The sequence below is a fragment of the Grammomys surdaster genome, unplaced genomic scaffold (genome assembly GCF_004785775.1).
Source record: "Grammomys surdaster isolate TR1022 unplaced genomic scaffold, NIH_TR_1.0 125504, whole genome shotgun sequence".
NCBI classification, from domain to species: domain Eukaryota; kingdom Metazoa; phylum Chordata; class Mammalia; order Rodentia; family Muridae; genus Grammomys; species Grammomys surdaster.
In genome coordinates, this window is record NW_021620360.1 from 857907 (window position 1) to 877593 (window position 19687).

At 48.3% G+C, this 19687-nt stretch overlaps 1 protein-coding gene across 1 annotated transcript; it reads right to left on the reverse strand.

Annotated features, from left to right (window-relative positions):
• Positions 1 to 5306: 5306 nt before the first annotated feature.
• Positions 5307 to 19353, reverse strand: Ppp1r10 (protein phosphatase 1 regulatory subunit 10). Its single transcript, XM_028786479.1, has 20 exons — positions 19323 to 19353; positions 18594 to 19116; positions 12879 to 12996; positions 12152 to 12238; positions 11895 to 12030; positions 11376 to 11427; positions 10984 to 11061; positions 10678 to 10851; positions 10387 to 10492; positions 10185 to 10297; positions 9662 to 9762; positions 9342 to 9489; positions 9110 to 9268; positions 8773 to 9019; positions 8405 to 8468; positions 8106 to 8300; positions 7745 to 7820; positions 7404 to 7517; positions 6690 to 7289; positions 5307 to 6436 (listed from the first exon to the last, which is right to left on the reverse strand). The coding sequence occupies exons 3-20, from the start codon at positions 12983 to 12985 to the stop codon at positions 6327 to 6329; spliced, it is 2667 nt and encodes an 888-aa protein (XP_028642312.1). The 5' UTR covers positions 12986 to 12996; positions 18594 to 19116; positions 19323 to 19353; the 3' UTR covers positions 5307 to 6326.
• Positions 19354 to 19687: the final 334 nt, after the last annotated feature.

Consider the following 19687-nt stretch of genomic DNA (forward strand, 5'->3'; position numbering starts at 1 on the left):
AGTTTTTCTGTATGTCCCTGGTTATAGTGGAATTTGCTCAGGCTGGCCTCAACCACAGAGATCCACTTGCCTCTGACTTCTGAGTGCTGGGATTAAAGGTGTAAACCACCACCATCTGACAAAACCTTTTGGTGGTGGTGGTGTGTGTGTGTGTGTGTGTGTGTTTTGGTTTTTTTTTTTTTTTTTTTTTTTGAGACAGGGTTTCTCTGTATATCCCTGGCTGTCCTGGAACTCACTCTGTAGACCAGGCTGGCCTTGAACTCAGAAATCCGCCTGCCTCTGCCTCCCAAGTGCTGGGATTAAAGGTGTGCGCCACCACTGCCCGGCAAAACAATAAATTAGGGGGTGCCAAGACATGCATGCATGTGATACACAGATGTTCATATTCAGGCGAACATTCATACGCATTTTTAAAAATCGAAATTTTATGAGCTGAAGGGATAGCACAGTGGTTGAGTCCTTGCTCAGCACCCATGTTGGGTGCTCAACACTTGGCTGTAGTTCCAGCTTCAGGTCCAAGGGTACCAGCACTCATGCATATAACTCCACACAGATAGAAATAAAAAGATTTTGTCTTAGTCGTTCTATTGTGAAGTGACAGTTTTTTGGAGCTTTGGTTTCTTTAAAAAAACACAACTAGGGGGCTGGTGAGATGGCTCAGTGGTTAAGAGCACTGACTGCTCTTCCAGAGGTAATGAGTTCAAATCCCAGCAACCACATGGTGGCTAACAACCATCTGTAATGATATCTGATGCCTTCTTGTGGGGTGTCTGAAGACAGCTACAGTGTACTTACATATAATAAATAAAAATAAAAATAAAAATAAAAAATTTAAAAAAAAAAAAAAACACAACTAGGGCTGGAGAGATGGCTCAAAGTTTTAAGATTTCAACTCCCAGCAACTACATGGTGGCTCACAACCATTTATAATGAGATCTGGGGCTCACAACCATCTATAATGAGATCTGGTTCCCTCTCCTGACCTGCAGGCAGAACGCTGTATACATAATAAATCTTCATTCATACACACACACACACACACACACATATTCGGTTTAATCCCAGGTGTGGGGAGATGGGCCTGCTTCCTAGCAGCTATGATTTGCCTCCTGCTCTAATGGGCAGGAGCATGATTTTGCCAGCTGCAGATAGTTTCTGCGATTGTGTGACATTTGGAATTCTGGGAACTTTTCAGAGGGCGTATAAGTGCTAGCACCCTGATGCGTGGGTTGTTGGTTGGTTGGTTGTTGAAGTTTATTGAGTAGCCATGTGCAAAGAAGAAAATTAAATATCCTGACAGCAAAGAACAGACTTCTCCCAAGAAACTCAATGCCCCTAATCAGCAAGTAACCTAAAGATAATCTCACCCTCTTTCCAACTCCTGACTTTATTCAGGGGTCTCTCCTTTCCTCTCTATCCTAGTGTTAGGGGATCAAAGGGTGGAAGGAAAGGAGTGGAGAAGGATGGGAGAAAACTCACAGAGTAGCCAAAGACAGCTTACAGTTTCCGTGACCACAGCAACAACTCTTATAAAAGAAAGCATTTAATTGAGGCTTGCTCAGAGTTTCAGAGGTTTAGTTCATTATCATGGTAGCAGGCATGGCTACCATGGCCATGGGACTGGAGTAGTTGAAAATTACATCCTAGTCCATGGGCAGCAGGAAAAGAGAAAGCTACTGGACCTTCTAACATCTCAAAGTCCACTTCCAGTGACATACTTATTCCAACAAGGCCACACTCCCTAATCTTTAGGATCTTTTCAAATAGTTTTACTTCCTGATGACTAAACATTCAAATATATGAGCCTATGAGAGCCATTCTTTTTCAAACTACGTCTTTAGAAACTTTTTCTTTTTGAGACAGGGTTTCTCTGTGTAGCCCTGGCTCCCGGCTGTCCTGTAACTCACTCTGTAAAACAGGTTGGCCTTGAACTCAGAGATTCTCCTGCCTCTCTCTGCCTCCGAGTGCTGGGCTTAAAGACGTTTGCTGCCGTCACCACTTGGCCTAAAAACAAAAATGTTTAAGTGGCTCAGTAGCACTGGAAGGTTTGTTACAAGGGCCAAGACTCGTTGGTACTAACAGAGGAGTTTGTCCCCAGGCTCAGACAAGCAAGAGAAGACAGGCACTGCAGGCAAGAAGAAAAGGGGAAGGAGTCCCAAAGAGTGAGGATCTCAAGACATTGAGTAGGTTTAAAGGTACAAAACAACCAACCAACTGGCAGGTTTAGAACATTCAAAGGAGCGAGGTGTGGCTGGTCAGGGAGGGAGATTGAGCAGAGTCAAGGCACACAGGGCCTCATGCTATGCTTGGCTGGTAGTTGACATGTGCTAGAGTTTTGGAGAACCTTCTCTTTTTTTTTAAAAATCTATTTTACATGTATTTACTGGATGCAGGACATGCACATCATGGCGTGTATACAGAAAAGTCAGAGAACTTTCAGGAATCATCTCTCTCACCATGTGATCAATCTCAGGTCAACAGGTTTGGCAGCAGGCACCTCTACCCACTGAATGACCTCACTGACCCTGGCATCATTTTTATAATTGTTCTGGGTGCTGGGTAAAAGGATTTGGGGTAGAGCTGAGACAGATGCTGCAAGCTCCTCTGTAAGGAAGAAGATCGAGATTCTCACAGAGAAGATGGAGATTCTCTGTAAGGAAGAAGATCGAGGCACTCACAGTAGGTGGGAACTCCTCTGAACCTTGATACCTGAAAGCATTTATTTGGGGGAGAGGGTGTCAAAACAGGCTTTCTCTGTATAGCCTTGACTGTCCTGGAACTCATTCTGTAGACCAAACCAATCTGGCCTCGAAGTTTGTCCAGTTGCAGGATCAGGCAAATTGCTAGCTGTCCTGAGCAGAGACAGCAGGACTTGGTAATATTTTTTTTTTCAGTTTAGGCTGAGTATGGTGGCCCATACCTTTAATCCCAGCACTGGGGAGGGGGCAGAGATAGGATCTCTGTAAGCTTGAGGCCAAGCTGGTCTACATAGTGAGCTCCAGAACAGCTAGGATTACATAGAGAGATCCTGTCTTAATAAACAGTTAACAAAACCTACCCAGTTTTTTTTTTTTCATTTTATGTATATGGGTCTTTTACCTAGATACATGGCTCTGCACCAATTGGGTGCCCATGGAGACCAGAAGACAATGGATCCCCTGGAACAGGAGTTGTAGTTATAGACCGTAGTGAGCCACTATGTGGATACTGAGGCTCAAACCCAGGTCCTCTGGAAAACCAGCGCGGCCAATGCCCTAGTTTGTTGTTTGTTTAAACCTTGGTTCATCCAGCTAGGAGCAGGAAGGAAAGGCACAGAATGAGAAAGATTCAGAGTTGAAGGTGGGCCGGGCAGTGGTGACGCACGCCTTTAATTCCAGCTCTTGGGAGGCAGAGACAGGCAGATTTCTGAGTTCGAGGCCAGCCTGGTCTACAGAGTGAGTTCCAGGACAGCCAGGGCTACACAGAGAAACCCTGTCTCGAAAAACCAAAACAAAAAACCGAGTTGAAGGTGGGCTGGAGCATTTGGGTGGAGTTCCTAGGAAAGCAAGATGTGGTGTCTTGGTTTCTTTTGCTGTGATAAAAAACAAGTTAAAGGAGAAGGGGCTTACAGTCACGGAAAGGAGATCCGGGCATCTGGAGTTGGAAGCGGTTAGCCACGTCATGCATCATGTCTAAGTAACCAGTGAGGAATGAATACAAGCTAGTACTCAGTGGGTTTAACTGCTCAGATTGTTCCGTGCATGCTTAGGGTCAGCTGTCTTCCCATCTCAGTTAATATAATCTCCCACATATATGCTCACGGGCTTATCTCCCAGGTAGCTCTGACTGTGGTCGACAATTAACAAACACTGAGATAGGCATCACATATCAAAATGGTGTGCTGCTAGGCCCACAGCAAAGTGAGGAAGCACAGACAAGAGGAATGGAGAAAGACGGGTTTATGACTTGGTTAAGAAACCGCCACATTCAGGCTGGTGGTGGTTGCACCTGGTTTACAGAACTAGATCCAGGACAGCCGAAGGATAGGGAAGAGTAGATGTGTTCAACCTGTCCTGACAGGGAAAAAAGAAAAAAAAAAATCAATTGCGTGTGTGTGTCTGACTCTACAGTTCTGTTTATTATATATTGAGCTCTCTTTAAAAGGTTTTGTGCTTGTTGGAGACAAGAAAAAAGTTGAATTAATGGAGCCTTGAAGAAATACAAGAAAAGCTGTGACCACAGGTGGGTTGGCTTCCCACAAGGTGGACCTGTGTGTTTGTGAGAGCTAAAGGGTTTCTGCCCCCATGTGGCCAGTACTAGAAATAACAGTCAAGACTCCCACAAACCCCTTAGATGGTTCTGATGATACATCGGGACCATCATCCTCTAGCTGCTTCCATCTCAGTTTCTCCTTCTTCCCAAAGTCTGTATCCCACAAGGCCTTCTGCCTCCTTTAGAATCCTGCTCCATGAGCTAGACATCCTGGAGAACTTTTTTGTTCAAGACAGTTCTCACTAGGAATCCCTGGCTGATTTCAAACTCTTTGTAGACCAGGATGGCCTGCCTGTTTCTGCCTCCATTTCCACACCCTAACATTTTTACTCTGAGTGCAGGAACACCCATGTGCCACAGCAAGTATATGAAAGTCAGAGGAGTCACACTGCTGCTCTCATGTGGAGCTCGGCTTGGAGCAAACACTGGCCAGCTTTTTTCTTTTTAGATTTCATGTGTATGACTGTTTGGCCTTCTTGTATGAGCGCCACACAAATGTCCGGTGCCTGTGGAGGTCAGAAGAGGGTCATGTTGTTATATTTAGTATTTCTGTTGTTGTGGTGAAACAGCATGAGTAACTAAAATGAACTTGAGGAAGAAAGGGTTGGTTTGGTTTACACTTCCACATCTAGTCCATTGCTAAAGGAAGTCAGGGCAGGAACCTGGAGGCAGGAGCTGACACAAAGGCCATGGAGGGGTGCTGCTTACTGGCTTGCTCCCCATGGCTTGCTCAGCCTGCTTTCTTACAGAACCCAGGACTCCCAGCCAGGGATGGCTCCACCAATGGGCTTGGGAATCCCTATCTTAGAAAATTCCTTACAGACTGATCTTATAGAGGCATTTTCTCAACTGAGGTTTCCCTCTGTCTGGCGACTCTGGCTTGTGTCAAGGTGACATAAAACTAGCCAGCACACAACTTCCTGAGTACTGGAGTTATCATGTCAGGACTGGGAATTGAACCCCAGGCCTCTGCAACTGCTCTAACTTGCAGAGCCGCCAAGCAGGCTCTATAGCCTCGCTTTTCTTTTATTAAAAGAAGTCAAATACAGCAGGGGTTAAATGAGCTGCTTCTCTTTCCACTGTTTATTATTAATGTACAAAATATACAAAATCAAAAGAAAAACTCCTCAAATCCATTGTGGTTCTAACCCAAGACCCTGCACAAAAACAACCCACTGTTTTCATAGAAAACAACTGATGCCAAGACAGGGGGAGGAGAGGACTGGGAAGGGCCCCTCCTCCTGAGTCTACCCAGGAAGCCTCACTAGCAGGGCTCCTTACAGGGTAAGGAGCAAGCCCACTCCCAAAGGCAGTGCATGTAGTGCGTCAGGCCCGGTGTACCCGGCTCAAGTTAATGAAAGCTGGTCTCACAGAGTCTCTAAAATGGCTATAGGCAAGAGTGGCCCAACACTACAGGCTGCCCCTCTGCCAGATACAACTTCCACTGGATACAGATATGAATGCGCCATCACTGAACCTAGCAGACCCACTATGACCTGGGAAGTAACAGTTGCAGTCTTTCTTGAGAAAGGACCCAACAGTGACTGGCCCATGTGGGGCACAAGTAGGGGTGGTTCCAGAACTCAACTTCAGCCAGCTTGAGCCCTCAGTGCAATGGGATATACAGTACCCCTCACCACCCCCTTACCACCCCCTCACCCTGTGAGGAGAACGAGCTTAGCTTGGATAGTTTCCTAAGTGCAGCTGACAACTCAGTTCTGTGTGCATGTGGAGAGCAGAGGTCTCCAAGGTGACCAGCTGTAGGTTCTCAGGCATCGGGGCTAATACTGGAAGGGGTTTGGGGCACAGGGCAAATCTCCTCACAAAGTGAAGTCAGCCGTCTCAGCAGTCCAGCATATAGAGTGTGTCCAGTCTCTCTCCTCTCCAGACTGGAGGGGAATATGTACATCAATGCACACCAGGAATCAGAAACCCTCAGAAACCCAACCAGGCGGGAACTGAGGGGGCCGGCTCCTCATCAGCTGGGGAAAAAGGAAAGTGGGCCTCACAGAAGCCATAACCAAGTGGAAGGAGCAAGACTGCAGTCCACAGGGGTGCGAGTAGGGCGGGCAGGCCTAGGGCAGTGGGGGCCCATTGACCCCTGGGTGGTAGAAGGCACAGTTGTTCTCATAGCGGCAGTTGCCCTTCATCATGAAGTGTCGGCAGACAGGGCGGTTTGACATGTCTGTGGGGGACGAAGGCAGAATGGTTAGAAACAGCTAAGAGGTCACTGCACCATCGCCCTCCCAGCCCAGTCCAGGGCAACGAGGTCCAAGTCCTCAGAGATATATAGTACTGGGGGCTGATGTAAGGATGGAGGTGGTAACTGGCTTCCTGTATACAGAGAGCCTTAAGGAGATGGAGCCTCATTTTGTCCTTTGTACCCTACCCCCACCCCCGTGCCCCACAGAGATGGTGAGGAACAGGGAGGTCCTCACCTCCTCCATGACTGTGACCTCCATCGTGCCCTCTGTGGCCGCCTCCCCCATGGCCATCATGACCACGGTGTTCATGAGGTGGTGGTCCTCGATGGTCATGGCCTCGATGGCTAGGGACATCATGTGGCCGGTGGCCATGGGGTCCTCCGTGTCCAGGGCCTTCATGGGACCGATGTCCACCACTTCCACCCATGCTCCCTCCAGGGCCCTCATGGGACCGATGTCCACTGCCCATGCTCCCTCCAGGGCCTTCATGAGATCGATGTCCACTGCCCATGCTCCCTCCAGGGCCTTCATGGGGACGGTGACCACCGCCTCCAACCATGCCTCCTCCGCCAGGACCCCCTCGGCCATTTGGGGGTCCTCCTCCAGAACGACCTCCTCTGGCTCCTCGGAATGGTGGGGGTGGCGGTGGCTCATTTCCCCCACGACCTCCTCGGCCTCTGTGGTATGGCCCAGGACCAGGTCCTGGACCCCCACGCATTGGTCCACCTCGCATGGGGTCACCTGGGCCATCCCAGAATGGATCGCCTCCTCTAGAAGGTGGTGGGGGACCCAGGAGACGTGGACCCACTGGTCCACCAGGGCCTCCATGGGGACCTGTTAGAGAAAAAGAGAATAAAGAATCAGTTATCTGTTATACTCTAGCTGCTGACTCCTGGCTGGTGCCAGGCTAAAATGAAGCAGTAACCCCACTGAATCCTTCTCACCTACCTGGCATGGGCCCTCCAGGACCAGGGGGGAAATGCTGCATACCCTTGGGGCCCCCAGGGCCTCCGGGTGGGAAACCATTGGCTACAGGACCAGGACCTAGGAGCCCATGTGGCACTGTAAATGAAACAGGAGTAAAACAGTCAGAAAGTAAATTCTACAAGTACAGCACGGCGTCCCATTGGTGTGCCCAACTAGCCTCAGACCAACCTGGCAGAGCCGTGCTCTCTTCCCTGTTTCCCCTCCCATTTCTTGCCCATTGGCAACAGTACTGGGGCAAACCTGCATCCCTCAACCACGCCCAGGCCCCTCCTCCAGCCCCCGTGGCCGGCTCGGAGGATTACCCAGCATCTGCTTGAGCTTGTCAGAGTAGTCCGGCTGTCTCAGCAGCTCCTCTGAAGGGTGGCTGTTTGGACTGCCCTGTGAGCAACAGTTACGAGAGTGTCAGCAAGAACTAGCATGGAAATGGAAGACAGGAACTGGGATAAGCCAGGCACAGGGTGCAGGCTGTCCCTGGCCAGCTTGGGCTACACAGTGAGAATTTTTCACAAAATTGAAATCCAACAACACCGTAAATGAAAAAACAAAACAACAAAACAACAACAAAAACCAAAAGACAAAAAAACGGACACATCCAAAAGGGTGAAGAGCGGGGGAGACTGGAGACAACGTGGGAGGCTCACGTGAGGAAGGGGACTCATGTACCATTATGGAAGTAAGGATCTCCTGGACATTGATGCCGCCTCCTCCAGGGCCCTGGGGGCTCTTCCCAGCCCCCATGCTCCCCATAAGATTGGCCAGGACTGGAGGCAGCTTGGAGCCTCCTGCTCCATCCGGTGAGCCACCAGACCCTCCAGGCTCCAGGGCCTCAACATACGGAGTCTCGTCCATGGCACACTCCTAAGAACAGACGAAGACACATCAGGGCTGTAGGAAAGAGCACAGCAGCACCCCACGAGTGCCCACCACCACTTCCCACCCACAATGCTGTGACAGCGACTCACCTCATCCAAGGGGATGAGTTTGGGAGGAATGGGTTCGTACGGCTCAGGATCAGGCTCGTGAGGACTGTCGAAAACACCGCAGGTGAAGGGCAAAGGAGAGAACAAAGAACCACAGTCTCATTAATCCAGTTCCGGTCAAGATGGTTTTTTCTTTTTCTTTTTTTGTTTGAGACAAGGTTTCTCTGTCTAACAGTCCTGGCTGTCCTGGAACTTTGTAGACCACTGGCTTTGAACTCACAAGAAACCAGCCTGCCTCTGCCTCTGAGTGCTAGGATTAAAGGCATTCCCCACTGTGCCTGGCTGCCCCCTGAAGCTCTCTGTGGTGCCTCCGATTCCCCAGCACACAGGCAGTGCATGCCTCTCCTCACCTCTCCTTGTTCAGGAAGAGCTCCTGAAGGATACCCTTCTCCCGCTCAGCCTGGATGTATCGTTCCTGGCTGTTGCTTCCAGGGATGACAAGAGGTGAGGGCAGAACCAGAGGCCTGGGGCACACCCAGGGTACTTTCTCCTCCATATTGTCATGGCTTAGTCGCCGAGCTGTCTCAAAAGCATGTCGGTCCGACAGTATCTCACGCTTAGCAGCCTCTCCAAAGTCCTTGATCTTGTTCACATTCACTGCAGGGGAGGCAGAAGGCAAGAGGACAGGTAAGCGAGACTGCCCACACTCAGATTCCAACCCCAGCATGCAGAGAACTGCCATTGTACCTCGCTCAGTTTCATCCAGTTCAAAGTAGAAATACTCTCTCAACTTGCCCTCCTCAGGCCACGTTACAGTTTTCCTCTTTCTGCCCTTCCGAGTCAGCTGGCTGGGATCTCCAGGGCTTTCCACAGGCTTTGCATCCAGAGCTCCTGGTTCCGAAGAGGCTGTAAACAAGACAAGCTTCAGCCACAGATCCAGCCATTCAGAACAGCCCCAAGCCCAGGCACAGTAGCCTACCTGCATCCATGAGCTCTGGAACTTCAACAGGGGGCACTGGGGTGCCAGGGCGGTCTGTGTCCATGGGCTCAGCAGGGGGTGCAGGCTCTGGGGAGGAAGGTTTGGCTGTGCTTGGCTCAGTGCTTGTTTTCCCTTCAAAAGGGCTGGGCTGTTGTGAGAGAGAAAGTACTCAATGAGCTGAGGAAACACCCAGGGAAACAGACCAGGACCCTACATGTCCAACACTCCCACCCAAGCTCACCCGGATGGCAGGCAGCCCTCGCTGTCACCCACAACAGCTCCTAGCCTCTGTGGCCCACGTACCCTACCACCAAACTCACCTTGGCAGCAGTAGGTGATAGAACCTTCTTCTTCTTCTTAATTTTGATGCCTGGGACAGGGGCTGAATTGAGCGCATCCAGAAAACCCAGGCCCTCCATAGCTACAGAAGAAAAGAGTTGAATTAGAGGAACTGAAGCCTCCTTCACAATCCTATACCTGCAGAGTCCAACCAGGAAACACAAGCAGGCCAGTGGGGTCCCTGCCCACAGTGACCAGAAAGCAAGGTTCACAAAGGAGACTTCCACTATTCCATCTTTCTCTTGGCAGACTTTATCACAATTATAGAATGCACAACTCATTAAGCCAGCTGCTTGAAACCACCACTGAGAGACCAGCCAGGGGGGAGACAGCTTGACTAGCTCATCACTTGAGAGGGCACAGCTTCTTACAACCTATCTAACATGACTCTCATGAGAGGAGAGGCTCCAGAGGTGCAAAGCAAAGGAAGGTTCTCCAGGGCAAGTCTCCTCCCACCCAGAAGAGCTCTCCCTGTGCAAGCGAGGGCACTCCAGGTCTACTCACGCTGTGGGGGAATGATCTTCACTTTGATTTCTTTGGTGGTATTGGGGGTTGTGTTGAGGGGCTTGTACTTCTTCTCTGCAGGTGGGGCAGCATCGCCTGGAGCAGCTGTGGCACTGCAGAGGAAGGACAGTCAAAGATCTCCCAACTCCCACTCCTCTCCAAAGGCCCCAGGCTTCTCAGAAACCTATACCAGTGCCCATACCTCTGCCGCTTGAGGGGGATGGGCTTCAGGTTGTACTTGTCTGACACAACCACAGTGCTGGAGTTCTTCTTCACAGGCACCAAAGATGGGGTGTCCAGCTCAAGTCCTGAGGAGAAACATGTTGACTTTGACCCTTACTGTTCCTCCCTGTTGCCACCCCCTCCATGTTCTAGCCTTGAATAAGCATCCCAGCTTCTCCTTTAGCTTTCTTTCCTTCTCAGAGTTTGATATCACAATCAAACTATTAGCCCAAGGCACTGACTTTGTATGTGGGCCAGCTAACAGCCTTACCAGTAGAACGGAACTTGGCATGACTGGGTGCCGTAGTTCTAAGTGACTTGGGCTTCTCCTTCTTCTTCTCTGGGGCTTCCTCAGCTCGGGTCTCAGCCTTCACTTCAGTCAAAGGCCGCTCAGGAAGCGTGGTCCGACTTTTCCCCTCTTCCTTCCTTTTCTTCTTATCTTTTTCTGTTACAGAAAAACAAAGCAGGTAAGAGTCTCATCTGGATTAACAGATTGTCAGAGGGGAGGAACCAGCCTCAGGTCACCCAAGGGCTCCCATGTAAGGAGAGCACCCGGGTAAGGAGGCCCGGACCTTACCTGCGGGCTGGGTGCTACTCTGTGAGCGAATGACAGCCATCCAGTCGCTGACAAGGACTGATGCCAGTTTCCGGAGCTCTGAAGGCGAAAAGGGGAGGAAAATCATTTATTTAGCAATAATTTAGTATTTCCAGTAAAAAACAAAACAACACATCTCTGTTCAAGGGAGAAAGGAGTCTAGAGCCAGATGAGGAAGATAGTGGCAGTGAGTGCATGCTCTGCGGGGCACGGATGGCGGAGCCAGTGGTACTGAGAGCGTACCCTGTGGGGACATGTTTTCTCAGTTACTAAGGGCACTCAAGACATCAAAAATGAAGGGACAAGAAAGTAAAGGAGACAGTAACCCTGACGAGGCCCCCAGAGTCCGGTCCAGGCAGGACTCCGACACACACCTTCATCCTCACTGGACTTGCTGAGCTGCTTCACTAGTTTTGCTGTGTTGTTCTGTAAGAGACGGAGGAGGCAGGAGAGTGAACAGAGGAATAAGCCAAGATCACTCAGCAATAACCACCCCACCTCTTGACTGCACAGCCACACTTCAACCTGCTCCAAAACCTGGGGATACTTGTATCTTTTAAAAAAGGGTCTCTCTTTGTAACCCTGGGTGGCCTGGAACTCACTATGTAGGTAAGGCAGACCTTAAACTCACAGAAATCCACCTGCCTCTACCTCCCAAGTGCTGGGATTAAAGGCATGAGCCACTGACTTATTCTCATTTTAGAGATGAGAAACTGAGGTTCAGATATATGAAAAGTCCTATGTCATATGCTGATTATCAGGATAAATCCAGTCTTTTACCTCTGTTATTCTACCTCACAAATTTCAGATTGCCACCCATCAGGATTGAAGCAAGCTTTTCTTCAGCTAGGCTAGCCCAGAGAGGAAAAGTGGGTGACAAAGCCTGAAGGTACCTGCTTGAGATGGTCCACAGTAAGCGGGAGGTGCTGCAGAGTCAGCAGGATCTGCTGTAGGAGAGGAATGTTGTTGGTTGTCTTTGAATATGTTAGCCAGTTGTTCAGAAGCTTGTAGCCGCCGACATCAATAAACCTGCGGGCAGGTGGGAGTGGCATATGGTAAGCCTGCCTTGGTTCTAGAACCAGTAAGCTCACATGCCCAGAGACCAGTCTCCCGTTACAGCCTCCAATCCAGTCACCTGCGCGGCACTTACTTAACGAGTACCTCTGGAGCCCGAGTCTGCAGGATGATGTTCAAGTACGTGCACCGACTAACCATCTTTCGTGCCTCCTTCATTAGACTGGAAAAGGAGGCAAATTAGACACAGAGCAGAGCATCTGCTTTGAGTATTATTAGTATTCACATTTCAGAGTCAAGGTCTTATTAGCCCAGGCTAACCACCTCTCCTGAAAACTAGGATGACAGGCACAAGGGGGCACCATGCCAGCTTATCTCCTACAGCATAAAACTCTAATCCTGGGAGTCCTGGAGCCCCCTGATGACATTCTTTGCTCCAAGAGGTAGTCACCAGGTGTCTAGAATTGTGGAATGAATCTAGAGTCATATAAAAACCCAAGGGAAGATGGAAGGCACCCAAGCCACCTGGGAGAGCATCCCTCCTGTCTCAATACACAGAAACAACTGCCTCCAGGGGAGCCAGGGCTCACACATTTCCATTTATAATCTAAGACTGCTTTTCTCTAAGGATCTCTGGAGGAAGATGACACTCTGGGTCGGCACAGCATGACCCAGAACCAAGCCAAGGGCCTTGTTCTATGTTCCCTTGCTTTCGCCCCATCAAGACCCTTGACTTGGGACTGTGGATCAAATCCCCAGCTTCCATCACGGCCAACAGCCAGGAGATCACTGCTCTCTTGTTCCAATCGCACTCCATGTGGTCTCCTCCACCCATAAGGAACCCGAGCAGGGCACAGACTCACCTGAAGATCTTGGAAATTCCATCCACACTCTTCACTTCTCCATCCCGAGTAAGGAAGCTATCCAAGCCCTTGAGAAGTTCTTTGGGGTCTATGGGACCTGAACCCATGATGTTGGCTTCTGAGGTAAATGAAAAAAAAAAACAAAACAGGGTAAGTGGATGGCAAAGACAGTCCCACTCACTCACTCACTCACTCCTCTAATAAATCTTACATTTAACACTCAGTCACTACTGTATGATCAAGTGTACTATTTTCTAGATAAAAAAATCAGATCTGTGCTCACACAATAGCCTTGACAACTTAAGCTTGGGGTTAATGAAGACTAATTCTGAGTTAAGCTTCCAGAGAGTCTATCAAGGCTAAGACCAATGGTACAGTGCTCACTTCATGCTTCTAATGAAGCCCTGTCCCCAGTTAGCTGCTGGTGAGGTGGGCAGCTGTAGTTTCCTAAGATAATTAAAGACAACCCTAGTTATCTGGGTAAAAAAATTTAACAATCAATCATCCTCTCTCCAGAAATCAATCCCTTTTCTCTTGGCTGCTTAAGAGTCATAATCACAGGTGGGAGAATGAGTCGCTCAAGTGGTGGATGAGAAAACAGCCGGGTCCTGAGCAGAACCCTTCCCCGAGAGCCAAGAGAAGCTGTCAGACTGAAGAGGAGACAGGCAGGCTCTCATGGGCCCTGAATAAGGCTACTCACTGGCCAAACACCAAACAAGCTTTTATTGTTCCAAAGCATAAGAGAAACTTGGCTTGTGATTTCAGAAGCGAAGATGCAAACTTGACCCTTTCCTGCCCTCAAGACTCATCAGTCTCCAACACTCCCAAGAAAAACCCCAAACTGAGAACCAGAAACCAAGAACCAAAAGTAATGAAGGCAAAGCCACGGGAAGGGAAACTCCACTTCAAACCAGGCTGGGACAGGAGTGAGTTAAACGCTACACTCCTTCCATGAATAGGAAGCCACTTCCAGAGCTGCAGAGAATTAGAGCTGCTATGGTTCTGACTGGGAGTTTTAGTCATACTTCTATCAGCACTAGCTTCTGAGAAACAAACAAAGACACGGGTCTCAGCAGCTGAGATGGGAAGGCCTGAATGGGCAGGAAAAAAGTGAGGGCACACTACATACTGCACATCACAGAAACAAGGCCGTCCCAAGGGTGAAAAAAGTCTTAAACAAAACAAAAACCATTGCATTTCCTACAGATAATAAGACTCTTACAAATCAGGTTTTTTCCCCCCTCAAACAAACCAGAAAAGTAAGATGTATGAAAAAGAATCGACTGTTCTCCTAGCTTAGACATGTTTAACCTGGGTAAAGAGGCTGTCAGACAAGAGTGATTTGCCAGATAAAACAAGATACAAATTTAGAGTGTAAAACACAAAAAGTCAGCCGTAAATGTGGACTTCCTAATAACCCAGGACAGCAGCAAGAAAGAGGTGTAGAGAAAGGAGGGTGACAGCAGTCTCTGCTCTGGAGGCTGATGCCTGTGGGCTCAACACAGGGAGAGATGCAGGCAAGAAACGCTAAGCGCTAAGCAAAATGTTTTAACTGCTGTGGCCCAATACCCTGGGAACCTGAGGTCAGAGGAGAAAAACATTCAACACTGGAAATGTTTACAAGGGGGCAAGGCCACTGATGTATGGTCATCTGTACACACAGAGGAAATCTCCCTGTGTCCTCAGACAGTGATCTGTAGAAGCTCCAGGCATATAACAGATATATGTTAGACTAGAAAAGGGAAGAATGGGCCCAAGGTAAAAATACACACAAGCAATCTAGAGTCGGGAGTTTTAAAGTCTTTTATACGCAAATCTAATAGAGCCCCAAATAAAAATGTATGCAATTCGACAAGTCTTGAATTAAACATTGCTTCATCCCCCTGAACACAGCTGACTGAAACCCAGGGCTAAACAAACTTCCTTTGTGCATCTACCTATGAACTAACAGGCCTGACTCTAATGTTCCCCTCACTCAATGGGCAGACAAGGCAGAGGACAGCCTTTAGAGAACTGTACCCTAGTACAAAGCTAAGCCATGTCTAGTGCCCTCTGCTGGAAATGGGATCTAGGTACTTTAAAATTCCCACTTACATAAACAATAAAAAGGCACAATAGTCATGGAAGCTGGGAGACGAAATAGTTAAGATGCTGTTTCCCACTGTTATGTATATTAGGGAAGATGGCTGAACTTGTCTCCTCATAGTAAAAATGTGAATACTCTCAGTGCCTTTTCTTCAGTATTATTTACTCATTAGGAACCCCAAGTCCTTTACAACCTAGGTCCCTATTTTCACAGGCAAGCTATAAGGTCTTCCAGTGGGAACAAAGAATCCATCATGCTTGGAGCAGGTCTGTGGTGAAGGCACGATAATGTGGTGACCAGGGTGGGCAGGGACAATACTCAAGTATTCCCCTGTTCTGGAGTTTGAAGTTGAGGAAACTTTCTGTAACTATAAAGAACTCAGGTCATGTTTTCTTTTCTTGTTAACCAGCTGCTAATCTCCATGAAGGCCACAGACAAACGGAGACAAGGAAACATCTCCTGTGACGTACCTCCACCTTCTAAGTGCTGGGGAATGTTCTACAATTCTTACTAGAGATACTACATTCCTACATGATTTCAAAGTGAATTTGAGTTGAGGGTTGTTTGGCCTAAATTGGTGGAAAAACATTGATCCTGGCTAGTTACTAAACTTCTACCACCAATGAATCTGTTCAGAAAACAAGGTCCATGCAAGGCAGGCTGCTTTAAAAAGGTCTTCTAACAAGAGGGAAAAGAAGTGCCAGCTCGTCTTTGTTCTGACCTGGGCTGTCTTCCCTCAGTGTCTCAAGAGCTTCCTGCTATGACCCAACAGTGGGTGGACAGTGTCAGGTGGTTCACAAGGTTCTATACCCTTGCATAGTGAGGCCCTATGTTTCCCTCACCTTTATTTTGAAAATCTTTTCAACTTCTTAGGATGAGTATTTGGCTTTCAATAAAGACACAAAATTACATCCACCACCCTGGCCCTAGAACTCTGGCCACTCTAAGAAGTCAGGCTCTCCAAGGCTCACTAGACAGGCTTGCCTTCATTTCCCACCTAAGGCCTTCTGTACTAATTCCCTGCTCACTAGAGATCAGGAACCCCAGTGGGTGGAATATTCAGGTCCCAGCTGCAGAGGCACCTGGCAAACTGCTTAAAAGATAAAAAAGACGTGTGGTAAACAGACATGTGGAAGAGGCCCTCCCATTCAATCAGAAGTCCAAGCAATAATGAGAATCCATACCCAGCAGAAAATGAGCCCTGTTGCACCCAAGTCACCGCAGGACAGCAGGACAAAAGGCTTACAAACTCTGCCTAGAAACTCCACACTTCAACCCAGGATTTTAAATTAAAAAAAAAAGAAAAAGAAAAAAAGAAAAATATATGAAGAAAATGTCAAAGATCTGACTTTGAAAAAGCTGGGGAAAGAGATAAAGAACCAGACACCCGGTACTGCCCTCGAGGGCGTGTCTCTCAACATGCACCAACTGCCCCAGTACTCAGCACAGAGGAAAAGAGGACATTCCTTTCCTCAACGCTTTAACAGAATTTCTTTTTAGGAAGGAAGGAAAAAAGAAATTCAAAAAGGTGGCTCTTTGGGAAAAAGAAAGGTTGTGAAATGTAATACCAGAAATGTTTTTGCTTACCAGAAACCGTAGCTTGACTCCCCCTGCCTCGAGTTTACAACTGCAGCCTCCTTTCCTAAAGATTCACTTCTCATCCTAGTGCCAACATACAGGAACTAAGCAACTGCAGGTGATGGCACTGAGCACAAAGAGTTTATCCCCAAACTGAGAGGTGAGAATAAGGATGGTTTACAAGAAAGTCCTACAAGTACCCAACCTCCCCCAGACTGTTACAAAGCAACCAATACTCAGGACGGCCAAAGGACCCAGTCTGAGCAGCATGGCACATTGCAGCTTCGTTAGGCCCAATTGTCCACTCGAGTTACAAGCCCTGTGTCTTGCCCCAGTCTCTCTGAACTAAAGCAGTTGGGGTTGAATTGGTTTTCACCACTGTCAACTGAAGCAGGGAATAGATCCAAGCAGTTGTGATGAGTGGAAGGTGAAAAACAAGGCAATGGGCTGACTGTTAACACAAAACCTAGAGCTACACAGGACAAGGACAGCCTCCATCCCTAGTGCTCACTAAGCTTTCATCCCTGTGAGATATTTCATTAAAGATTAAAGAAACAAGAAAAAAACGTATTCTCCCCAGCAGCAATCTGCTCAGGGAGAGAAGGCATCTGCTTGGGGGTGGAGTTTTCAGAGAGGAAGCTGATTACATCACCTTTCACAGTGGCTCCTCCCCCTTGGCCAAGCTTCTAGGGAAGCCCTAAGCTGACTGGCAAAGGAGAAAAACAAAGGAGAGGGACGCCATTTTGTTATGGAGAGGATTCAAACTTTAAAAGGCCGGCCAGAGCTGCCGGTAGCTTTACTTACACTATAAGGCACTAAGTAAAAAAAAAAAAAAACAGAAGTCATCTCTCCAGCCACCACCCTCAATTTGACCTATCTTAATTCAGTTTAAGAGCCTACTACTGAAAATAAAATCAGTTAATATACAATTTTCTGAGGGTTAAGAATCTGAATTTGCAACTGAAATTCAATACGGTACTACCGCCGACCACCCCAATCCTCCCTACAAAGGGCAAGGGGGAGGACTTGGACCCCTCAACAAATAAGACTGAGGGGGGAGGACAGGAGAAAAATGGGTCAAGACACAACCTGCAACGCCGCTTGCAAGACAAAAGGACAAGGAAAAGTCGCCATATTTGAAGCAGGGAAGAAAAAAAATTCTTTTAACGACACAAATCTTCTAGATAGCATTCAATTGAACTAATGGCTTTTAAAATTATACTCCTGAGTTCCACATTTCCCAACCTTTCCCCCCTCTTAGCTGTAGCCACCACCCACTAAAAAGTATAAAGTTAAAAATGTTAATCACTTTTGCCTTTAAATAACCTATGCAAGCTGAAACAATCACATTACCTCCCCAAATGTTATATTGTATGTACTTGTTACTATGATTATATTTTGCCCTAAATTTAAGTGTCTTGCAATCTTTATTCCTAGATTGCCACCTATTTTAACCACACAATATATCCCAAGCAAATTACATTAAAATTGAGAGGATCTAACAGTCACTTTAAAGACATAGCCAGCTAATATTTCTCTGCCCATCTCCTTACCCTGCAATCTTTATGTACAGATTGCTTATTAATCTGGCAAATTGAAAGGCGTTCTGCTTGTCTCACACACAAAGAAGTGGGACTTCTGGGCCACAAGATCCACCATCTTTTGTATGTGAGCTCATTAACCCTTTTGAAGACTGCTAACCAGAGGAAGGTAACCATTCCTCCTTATAAGAGCAAAGGCTTATGCTTTGGCAGTCTGGAAATTTGCTGGATTATCAAGGGTTAACCGTCAAAATCCTCACTGGCTGGCCCTCCCTGCACCGTCTCCTTGCCTGCTCCACAGCAGGGAAGAGGGAGGTGGTAGGGGAGAGAGAACAAAGACTGTTTAGACCCACAGGACCTTTAATGGAGACTTAAAGAGACCCGATTGGTCCTTCTCCAGTACTCTACATTTGTTCTATGGTCTCAGTTCTTCCTCTCATTATTTTTGGTTTCACAACGGGAAACGTTGATTTCTTGTTCAAGGCTGGTTTTTGAAAATTCGACACTTACTATCCAATTTTTTTGCGACGTCAGCACCTCGGGCTCAGGGGGGGAGGGGTAAAATTTTGGAGGAAAAAAAAGTAAAACAACCAACCAGGACCCAAACTCGGTTACTTGTGGGGCCTCATTGGATCAAAAAGTCTCTTAAAAAAGTAAAGACCAACTCAGTTTTCATTTTCCCCCCACCCAACTCCATTTAGGGAGAGGGGGTCGTTGAAAAAAATTCTGAGTGGATTCCAAAAAGTTAATGCTGGATGAGTGAGATTGGGTGGGTTTGGGCAGGGAGGGTGGTTGATTATTTTTGAAGTTATGTGGTGACGGTCCTTCGGCCACAGATTTCAAGTCCCAGGCAGCGTGGGCTGGTGGGGTGGGCAAGATAGGTGGGGAGGGGCAGAAGACACAAGTGGTTGGGCTGGTGGCTGCTGCTTTCCCTTTCCCCCCTCTCTCTCAGGATCCTTTCAAGGGTTTAGATGTTGCTGAGGCTTGTTTGTTTTCCTGATGGCCGGCCTGTCTTTCTCCGAGAAAATTCAACCTGGGGTGAAAGGAACACAAAAGGAGAAAGGTGTCATCAGTACGGGTCGCCTTTAAACGTTTCAAAGTGCCACTCCTAGTCGTCCCGGGACGCAGCCGCATCAGGGGAAAATGCGGCTGCTCAGTAAATCCAAACCCACCCCGTTTCCCCGGCCAAACGCTCTCGGAAAAACGTTACCCTCCAAGCGACGGGGCACCCAAACTTACCTCTAAACGAACCCCAGAATGGCGGCCGCCCGCTCGGGCGGAGTCTTTTATACCCGGCCACCGCCCAACGCACCCTAACGTGATGGAGAACCGCCCTCGTCGCGAAGCATTGTGAGCGAGGCGAACGCTGATTGGTCAGCGTGAAAGCCGGGTCGCCCGCGGATTGGACGTCCCTCCTCCACCTTCCCCGAGTCCCTTCCCTTGATCCCCTTCTTCTGTCTCCTTCCGATCACCTCTGCGCTAGCGCGTGATCGCCGTCCCCGGCACCTCCCTTTCCTCTGCCTCCACCACTTCCGCCCCGGCAAACGGGTCTCACCCTCGGTTGGTCGAAACGACCGGACGCATGCGCACTGGGAGCACCCTGA